The 10,491-nt window shown below is 41.3% G+C and overlaps 1 protein-coding gene across 1 annotated transcript; it reads left to right on the forward strand.

Moving 5' to 3' along the window:
• The first annotated feature begins 5,966 nt into the window (after positions 1-5,966).
• LOC116249831 (uncharacterized) lies at positions 5,967-7,841 on the forward strand. The gene has a single exon (XM_031623129.2). It carries the CDS (start codon positions 5,981-5,983, stop codon positions 7,682-7,684), a length of 1,704 nt encoding a protein of 567 aa, XP_031478989.1. The 5' UTR covers positions 5,967-5,980; the 3' UTR covers positions 7,685-7,841.
• Positions 7,842-10,491: the final 2,650 nt, after the last annotated feature.

Raw genomic sequence — 10,491 nt, forward strand, 5'->3', positions numbered from 1 at the left:
AGTAGATTCCACAAATGATTGTGGATGCATGAATGCATTGCCTCTATATGATTAAAAGTAAATTGTTTATTCTTACTATAACATTCATCTAAAAACATTTTTACCATCACATGCATCTAGATTTCTTATGTTAGTTTGTATATTTTCTATCATTTTGTCATAAATATTCATATAAAGAAAGGAAATGTTTTTTAAAGTAGAATGGAGTTGTAGAACACAAAGCATGATTCCAACATTAGGTCCTTACTTGAGTTTTGGTCTTAATAAAGTCGATAAATAAAAACTAAAATTTTTAGGTCTTATATATGTATGTATGTATGTATATATACATACATACCTCGTACTGATGGGTAATTATATATATATATATATATATATATATATATATATATATATATATATATATATATATATATATATATATATATATATATATATATATATATATATATATATGCACTTACGTACATGATCATTTATAAAAAATGATTTTATGCCAAAAGAAATAAAGAGAAGAGAGAGAGAAAGAGATTTTGGAAAGAGAGAAACATTGTATATATATATGTGTGTGTGTGTGTGTGTGTGAAAGTTTATAAAAGAAGATTTTAAACCAAAAAGGGAGAGAAAGAGAAGAAGATTTTAGAAACAAAGAGAAAGAGAAAGAGAGAAAGGAATATATTTATATATATTTATATATATACGTACACGAAAGTTTAAAAAGAAGATTTTAAATAAAAGAGAGAAATAAAAAGATATATATATATATATATATATGTATATATAGCATATAGGAATATTAAAATTAAGAGATAACTTTGAGCATTTTCGACTTCGATTTTTTTATGTAAGCTAGAGGAACTCGATTTCATGCAAGAGCCTAGGCTAAGTTTCCAAATGTTCTTACTTTTAAAATTCTTTTGAAAGCATGTTTCAAAATATCTTTATATAAACATGTAAAAAAACAATAGTTCTTTCATCTATTACAAAAAAACTTATTTCTCCCAACGGTGGGTATGAGAGAAAATCAAGTATACTTGGAACGGAGAGTTATAAGAAAGCTCTTCTTGGGACTCCTAATCAGGTGATTAAGAAAAATAATCAATACTAAATGTAAGAATGTTATAAAGATGAATTTGACATATTCGTAAGGATTTTTCCCGGGTTGAATAAATGTCGACATCAAAATTTTATCGGGCCTGCATAGGGCATAGGCCCGGGCTCAGGCCACAGGATGCTAAATAATGTTGGAAATTGTTATTTGGCCTCGACTTTAGATTTTGAATTGAAATTCTTGATTTGGATTGAAACTTTGGTTTTGGATCTACTTTGGACCCAAGAGCGGCTGTATGGATCCATTTTCCTAATTTGGAGTTGATTTCGCTTGATTCTATTACGGGACTTTGGCTTTGTATTTCAGATTAAGGTGTGAATTTTTTTTATCTATGACGTGGATTTGGATCCAAATCTGGATCTAAAGTTGATTTTCGATTTAGACCTTGTATTTGGATTTGGATGTGGACTCATTTTGGATCTATGGTCAAGATTTGGATTTGGATATGGATCTTGAAATCTGTTTTGGGTCAGATTGGACCCATGGTCCGAAATTTATATTCAAATCTCTGTACAAATGATTGAAATCACTAAAATATGTTCAAATAAATTGAGTACTGTCTCTTGGAAACAAATTTGTAGATAAGAGTTAAATAGTGCAATAAGGAGAACTTAGCATCCTCAGCAGGGACCTACTCCATAAGACATTGCTTCTCTTGTTCTGAGATTGTTGAACCCTCCCCAATGAAGCTGAAAGGAAGCGTTATAATCACCTTCAATAAATTATTTTATTCTAGAACTCTGCCTCCATTGATGCTATTTTTTCATTATGTGCAAGGCATTCTCCCTCCATCAAACAAATCTCCTCCTAGCAAAGACATTGACTACTAAGTCCACTCTAGGCTGAAGATCACAAAGAAAATCTCTTGAACTGCCTACATGAGCTGAAGGATCCCCAACATGGAGTTTATGCCATCTAGCCAAGTTTCTTCTCATAATTTCCACCCTGGTAATGGTGGGTAACATGGAACAGCATCTAGCGAGAACATTTTAAGAAGAGGCAAGAATGTTGAACTTCTCAAGTATCAATACCTAATAACTTGAAAACCAAAATAACTTTGGTTAATAACTGGAATGGATGGAAAAAAGGTGAAAAACAAAAGAGTTGGGACGTCTAAGATAGCACATGTAGTTTGTTGTTTCTCCCCCAGCTCAATCACCAATTCATATCTAAAATGCATCAATCCAACCTAAAAAGAATGCAGTCCTCTCCCTATGTACATCATTCAAACTGCAGTTAACAAGAAACTGATTATAAGCCCTATAAGGTAGCAACAACGGGCTCTTCCTCATTTTATCATGCAGGCCCTTAATAGAATTAAAATCACCAAGTAATGACCAAGGCCCTTTCATATTCTGAATATTTCTCTTGATAAAGATGCATCTTTCCGACCTCTTACAAAGGTTTGTGGGCATATCTCCACTTCAGTAAGAAGAAAGAGAAGCTCTATCTTTACATATGATGACAAATCAAAACTTGTTGGCTTAGAATATAGACAATTAACTTAGTAGGGTCCTTGCCTCATAATATCATCGTTTCAGAAGTCCAACTCCATGTATGGGAAATAGACGTGGAAACCTTGAAGTAATCAAGAAAGTCATGGAGGATTGATTGGAGGTTACTGTCAATAGTTTGCCATACCAAACTCCTAATATTTCATGATAAAAACTTCATGACTGAATGGTGTCTTCAACAGGGGTGTCAAGTTTCTCCACTTAGGAACCGATGTCAAAACTGTGAAATTGAAATATGTCTTGGCCTGGAGGAAAAAGAGAGTTTCTTCTGCACACTCTCTTCTGCTTACCGCCCGCACTGTCTAGGTCCTTTGATAGGCATTTAGCATTTTCAAACATCTTTAGGAGACCCCTTTGCCCCATTACGGCTTGATCATAGCTCATAGAAGAAGAAGCCCTATCTTTACCCTTCGAATTGCCAACAACAGACTTACAAGCTATCTCTTTCTCTTCTTCACTTTTGACACGAAGGGATATTCTCTTATAATGCCTACTTAGGGTCTTGCACAAGAAAGAAAACATAATAGGCATCAGTTTCTCTTAATGCTTCAGACTAGTCACAATTTTATCCTCTCCAAACATTTTTTTTTCTTTACCAAGGATGTCTTCTTGCTGGGCACCTTACCATCCACCTTACCTTCCCACTATCTACTCAGGGCTTGGTCCAAAGAGGGACCTGAGAGAACATTCCCCTCACAAATATCCTCCCTCTCATCTTCCAGTAGCACAGAGAATCTATTTAAGGAAGCATCCACTTTCTTCTCTATTTCAGTTTTCTGCTTCTCTTTGTTTGGATCTTCTGTTCAAGATGGCCCCCTTTAGGAGGACATTGAACCATTTGTATTAGTTTCTAGTAGAAAAACCATTTCTATTAGTTTCTAGTAGAAAAGCCTTTTCAGGGAAAGACTTTGGAGGGTGGGAGTTAACCCAGCAGCACACCCTGCAAAATCTCAAATATCCCTAATTCACTAGCTGCCTTAAAAGAAGTCCCTTTGCTACAAAATGAATCTCCACTTGAGCCGGTTTGGCTTCAAAAGGAATGTCTACTAGAATGTGAGCATAAGCAATACGAGATATCATTTCGCTGGAAGATCCACGTTTCTAAGACCTTCCCTCAGCCCAAACACCTAGGCCTGGGCGTCGGGCCGGGCCCGATAGGGCGGCCCAGCGGGCGGCCCGGCCCGGCCCGACTCCCGCCCTTGGGCGGCCTCCGGCGCTCGCTCCCCTCCCTCTCTCTTCCCGTCTCCCTCTCCCTCTCTGCTCCCTCTCCCTTCCCGTCTCCCTCTCCTCCCTCTCCCTCTCTGCTCCCTCTCCCTTTTCCCTCTCCCTCTCCGCCTCCGTCCCCCGCTCACTCCCCTCCCTCTCCGCTCCCCCTCTCCCTCTCCCTCTCCCTTTTCCCTCTCCCTCTCCGCCTCCGTCCCCCGCTCGCTCCCCTCCCTCTCCGCTCCCCCTCTCCCTCTCCCTCTCCGCCTCCGTCCCCCGCTCGCTCCCCTCCCTCTCCGCTCCCCCTCTCCCTCTCCCTTCCCGTCTCCCTATCCCTCTCCCTCTCAGCTCCCTCTCCCTCTCTGGTTCCCTCTCCCTGTCCGCTCCTCCTCTCCCTTCCCGTCTCCCTCTCCGCTCTCCCTCCTCCTCTCCCTCTCCGCGCCCTCTCTCCGGCTCTCCCTTCCCGTCTCGTCTCCCTCTTCGCGGCGGGCCGGGCCGGGCCTGACTTTTGGTGGCCAGGCCCGGTACCCGGCCCGGCCCGGCCCGGCAATATTATCAGGCCAGGCCCGGCCCGATGCCACCCCTACAAATACCATGGCTCTAAAGATACTTGCATTTCAAAGAAAGAAGTTGTTGCATATAAGTCCTGAAATATAACAATTCATTTAAAGGGACATCCTAGGAAACTATTGTAATGCAACCAATAATTTTCTAGGTGCCTTCCGTTCTCTCTTTATTAGCACCATATTAAGTTCATCTCATTTGGGAGCCAAATTAGGAAATCACCCCGACCCAACAAAGTTATCTTAGGGAAGGTTCTAGCAGAACCAACCTTGCATAAAGCACCATGACTGGTTCTAGTTGTCTAAATTCTTCTCACTAAATGAATCTTTCTTCTCCTTCAACACCACCAAAAGCCGACGACTTGGCTATCTCACCCAACAACGACTCACCAGTCTTACTCAAACTTCAGATAGCTCCCACTTGAAGATGCCAACCTCTAAAGTACACTAATTTCCTTGCTGCTGTCCCTTCTCAATCAAGGGGAAGAGTGGAAAGGAGAAAAGCTGGAGATATGGGAGAGAGCCCCTTGCCACCCAGCCCGTCCCAATGCTGGATGCCAGAAAGTGACATTTGATTCCTTGAGAGCTGTTTGGCAACAATGACACAAATTTACTGTTGGATGAGTCTGCCCTAAAAATTGGAGCAGGTTCATGGAATGCTGGAACAAATTTTCTATGGATCTGCTTCATTTTTTTGGTAGATTCATGTGACAATAACGATATGCTACTATTGCTAGAGGAAAAAAACTCTACGCCCTTAATTTTTCAAGAGAGAGAAAGAAGTGAAGAATCCTCCCAATGTGATTTCTCAATTCTTGCAATGAACAAGAAATCCTACTCATGTGAGAGTGAAAAAAAAAAAGAGAGAGAGGGAGAGAAACAAATAAGGTAGGCCAAACATTTCTCCGTACAAAAGCAAGGGAGAATTTGAATGAGTTGCTGGATGAAGATAATCAAATCGAAGGAAGGCGTTGGGCTAGAGGTCATATTTTTCGCTTTTTAAATGCAGATACAACCATAATCCTACATTGCATGTATATGTCTCTTACAGCATCCGTGCATCTAATCATGAACCTATTTGAGTACTTGTTTACTGTTTGCATTATTTTTTACGTGATCATGTTTCAAGAACTAATTGGTTATTTTTTCCAATTTGGCCCTAAATTTCTTGCTTCAAAACCCTTCTTTTTCTTTTTTTGCCTTTTTATCCTTTGTCCGCTTCTAACTAAGGACTTCTTTTCTCAAAAATTTCTTAACTTGATGTTCCTATTAAACCTGTGGTTTTTCAAAATCAGTCTTCTATGAAAACCTTTGGCCAATGTTTTTGAAAACATGGCGAAAATTTAATAAAAATTTGGTTTCGACATGTAGCATTGAGCCGGATCTAGCTGAAGACTCAAACTCCAATGAAATTTTAGATATACTTGGTTGTTCTCAATCCAAACCATTGATCGATATAACACCAAAATTTGGTTTCAAACAGTTGAACAAAGAAAATTTTGAGAACATGTTAATTGCACAAGACAGGATAAGGCACAACGTGCCAAAAAATAGTTCCTAGAGCACACACAACTTTTTCTGAACGGTGTATGCAAGCAATTGCGAACAGCGGCGTCCTTCGACAGGGGAAGCAATGCTTTCTCCCTCTCCGCACGCAAGAAACTCCCTTCCTTTCCGTTCCTCCCTTCGCTAACCTTAAAATTCTTAGTTCAGGGTGTTGTCTCTCAGAGGAACGGTTTCCCTTTCCCCTCTCTCTCTCTCTCTTATACTATCAGGGTGTTGTCTCTCAAAGGAAAGGAACGCTTTTCCTTTCCTTCTCTCTCTCTCTCTCCCTCTCTCTCTCTCTCTCTATGGAAGGTAGTCAGTACTTGGTCGGCGTCCCTCGGCCAGACTCTTTCCTACCATTGTTACGCTCGTCCAAATGGATGAAGAAGACGACCGCTAATGCAAGTTTTACCAGTATTTTTACCTTCAAAGCACGAAAGGGTCCGGCTCATTGTGGCGCCCCAAGCAGCACCTGCGCCCTGAAACAAAAGAAGCCCCGCCCCACCAACAGCAGAGCATCCCCCTGTGTATTCAAAATCCGTTGCTGTGCCAAGGATAAATCGGAGAAACCGGCTGTCGCTTCGAACTCTACTTCTCCTCCGGCGCCGCGAAATGCAGGATTGGCCACTGAAACAGCAGCCTCTGAAGGTTTGGTCTTTGATTTGGGTAGCAATGGCTCCTGGGATTCTTGTGAAATTGGCTCCCCAATAGTTAGGAGATACCTAAGCGATGACGAAGAGAGGTGGTACATGTGGTATCACGGGAAAGGGGAGAATTTGTCGGATTCCGTCGGGTTGACGGTTTCTTCCAACGGGATCCACTGGGAGAGGGGGCCTGCAAGTGCGAAGACTGCTCAGGATGTTGGGCAAGTAATGCATTGCAGCAACGACTGGTGGGCCTTTGATACACAGAGCATCAGGCCCTCTGATGTATTGATCATGTCGAGTTCGAAGATCAGGGCAACCAGTGGCGTCTATTGGCTGTACTATACTGGTTTTAGCTCTGAAACTGTTGAAGTTTCAGGCTATTCCAGATTGCCAATACAGAATCCGGACAGGAATTCTGCCGAAGCTCTCGGTTATGATACTAAAGGGGTGGTTTACAAGTCGCTGCCGGGCCTGGCCATAAGCCAAGATGGGCGGCATTGGGCAAGGATTGAAGGGGAGCACCACAGTGGGGCTCTCTTTGATGTCGGAGACGAAGGTGAATGGGACTCTTCCTTTATTGCATCACCACAGGTGGTTGGTCACAGTGGTGATGATCTGAGGATGTACTATCACTCGTTCGACCTGAGAAGCGGCGTCTTCTGTGTTGGGGTAGCCAGGTCTAGGGATGGGATCAGGTGGGTGAAGCTGGGAAAGATCATGGGTGGAGGTCCACCGGGTTCCTTCGACGAACTTGGCGTTACAGCCAGGCATGTGGTTAGGAATACCCGGGGCGGCGGGTATGTGATGGTCTATGAAGGAATCGCCAGAGATGGTCGGCGGCGAATCGGCGTGGCAGAATCTGCTGATGGTTTAAAGCAGTGGAAGCGGAGGGATGAGCCTGTACTGCAGCCGTCGGTGGAGGATAATGGATGGGATAATCATGGCGTGGGGCATCCCTGTTTGGTTCAGATGGATGATGCTGATGAATGGAGATTGTATTATAGAGGCACAGGAAAATCTGGCAGAACAGGTATTGGAATGGCAACATCCGGAGGAAATGGGATCTCAAGTTTCAGAAGATGGAAAGGTTTTCACCTGTAATTTGCTCCCACCTTTTTTAAGATTTGTCAGTTTATTTTTTGTCATTTTCTTTTGAATTTCCATACTTCGTGTACGCTTTAGTTGGATTATTCGTTTCTGACACATTCACAATGATCAATCACCATAATAAGAATTGGACGCTCAGGTGCAAGTGCCAGTTTACGTGTCATATGTAGCTCAGACGAAACGAATGTACTTTTACACGGCTGTACAGGAAGAATGGCTTTTGGCCGCAGCAATGTCATTCCCAATCACTTTGCTGCTGCTGAAAGCCTCTTCTTCCCATAAACTGTCGTACACCGTTCCCTTCAGAAAAAGGAAAATGAGCACCATCCATATTGTTCTTCTCCATTTGAGAATTACATCGATCAGAAAATCCTTAGTCGCCAGAATGCACATATTACTGTCAAGGGTTTTTTGTGCAGAGACCACGTCATTACTTAAGATCAGCTTCTGTTTGAGATCAACTTGTGTGTTTAGCTCTACCGACATGGTCCTGCTGGGAATGTAGCCCATTGCATGCAGACATTCGTGAGAATCCATAGCCTCTTTGATCAAGACGCCTCTTTCTCCCATTTCTCTCGGCTATACTAGATTAAATTGGTAAAATTAGTGGCAGATCTGCTAAGAGTTTCTGTGCTCCATACTCCTGGTGGTCCAATTAGACTTTTCCTTGTAGTTGAGAAGTTCGATGCAATCTAAGATTTCTATATAGAACTAAGTCAGTCCTGGAAAATTCTCTTCTAAACAACCCTCGACATCAAACTCTAGAACAAATTAACCTATTTAAATGTCCTCTGTGCTGAAAAATGTGATGATTATTCACTCTTTGTTTGTATGGTCTTTCGAGATCATTTATCATTTTTTGCAGCGGGAACATGTTCTGAGTTCTATATTGCGTGCTCGGCATACTGATTTTTTTGGACCATTGAAGATTGTCAAATTGATCTTTCATAATCTTTTTCGTTTCACAAAAGTTTCATGTGATTTTAACAAAAGCTACGAATGAAATGAAAGATACACGGAGAATGCATGAGTGTGTCCATGGACGCCGAGAGTTTTCATTACATCTTCACGCTCCTCCGTCCAATCTCCACCATATCTCCAAAGACTTTCGCTGAGCTTGCGGATTCCAATTTTCATTACTTCTTCATCACCTGAACTCATCATATCGGCTATTTCCGGAACATCTGGCACAAAGGTCCTGTACCTTTGCTCCCAATTAGTCCAGCATTATTAGATCAAAGGGTTTGTTCCATTGTTGGGCGTTTACACATTTCAGGAAAATTTTAGAATATCCAACGATCTCTGTTACGCTGAAAAGCTTGACAGAACAAAACTGTGGCCTGTTGGAATTGCTTACCAGAGACAATGGAGGTAAAGTTGATCTTTTCTTCTGCTGTCGATTCTAACGACTCTGTGATTAGTTGCATTACCCCATGGAGGACAGCTGAAATGATGTTGATGATAAGATTCGAAGCTCTTTCATATAAATTTTTCTGCTCTGTGCTTAATCCCAACTTATTTGATCCTAAATTGTCTTTGATTTGTGCCTAAACCTACCCTTTCTTTCTCCATAAACGACCAGTTATGCTTCTTAGGCCCCATTACGGTTTGCAGCAACATAAAAAGCATATTTCTGTAGTAATGGTGGAGCTTTTCTTATTCAAGACAAGAAGTGTGCAATTGAAGAGAGGAAAAAATTTAGCCTTTCACAGCCACACGATGCAAATCGAGATTTGTCACTATTTTTCCAAAAATTAACTGATAATGAAGAATTCAAACTAGGGTTTGTGCAAGTAATAGACAGGTTGTAGATCATTTTGACAGAGCCTTTGCCCATAAGCAAGTTTGAGAAACTTCGTATCTCTTTAAATATGACAAATTAAGAGGGAATGTCAAGGGTCGAAAGTTAAGATGGGGGGAAATCTATGGTGCAATGAAAAAGAAAGTCCATGGAAACTCTTCGGAAACCTCTAGGCCCGTTGGACTGCCCCGGATATTTTTAGACTTATTGCCTTGTGTAATAATATCTACAAGATTATAACCAAAATGATAATTTTCAAGATGCATGCAATTCTAGTGAGAATTATTGATGGCAACCATGGTCCGTTAATCCGTTTTGTAGGTAGAAGTGTCCATAACCAAATATGGCTTGCAAGTTGCAAACGACCTTTCACACTGTTTTAACTTATGCAATTAAGAAATGGCTGGTTTAAAGATGGTTCACAGTGAGTTTTCAACAGGTTCTCTGGGAAATTCTTGCAGGACATCTTTATTGGGCTCCACGCAGAATGGGTTTGCAAGAACCATGTTATGTGTGATATCATCATCCTTCTGATCCTCATTAATGATGTAGAAGGTCATGAATTCAAATGTTCCAAGGGACTGAGGCAGGGGAATCCTTTGTCACCCTACCCATTTCCTAGTGGTCATAGAAATAATACTGAGACGGCTCAAAACTCAGGTGGAGAAGAAGAAAATTAGTACATCGAAGATGCCCGAAGTTTAGCATGGAATTGGCTGAACAGTATTTCTTGATGATGCATTATTGTTCAGCAGGGGGACTTTGAGGTTTACGAAACTCGCTCAGGATGTTTCTAGTTTATATGGAGGGTAACGCAAGGATGAAGGTGAACAAAAACAAATCCATGTTAGTTGCCTTTAATATGTTCTAATGAGAAGAGGAGCATACTAGCAAGGGAGGTGGGAAACTTGATAGTTTCTTATTTAGGCCTTCCATTATTTGCTGGTCTCCTTACAGAAACTCGGTGTCGACCCTTTATAGAGAAGATGGACAAGAAACT

The sequence above is a fragment of the Nymphaea colorata genome, chromosome 1 (assembly GCF_008831285.2).
Source record: "Nymphaea colorata isolate Beijing-Zhang1983 chromosome 1, ASM883128v2, whole genome shotgun sequence".
Lineage (NCBI taxonomy): Eukaryota > Viridiplantae > Streptophyta > Magnoliopsida > Nymphaeales > Nymphaeaceae > Nymphaea > Nymphaea colorata.

Excerpts from the sequence above, each read along its gene's own strand:
- LOC116249831 (XM_031623129.2), top strand. The coding sequence starts at position 5,981 with ATGCAAGCAATTGCGAACAGCGGCGTCCTTCGACAGGGGAAGCAATGC.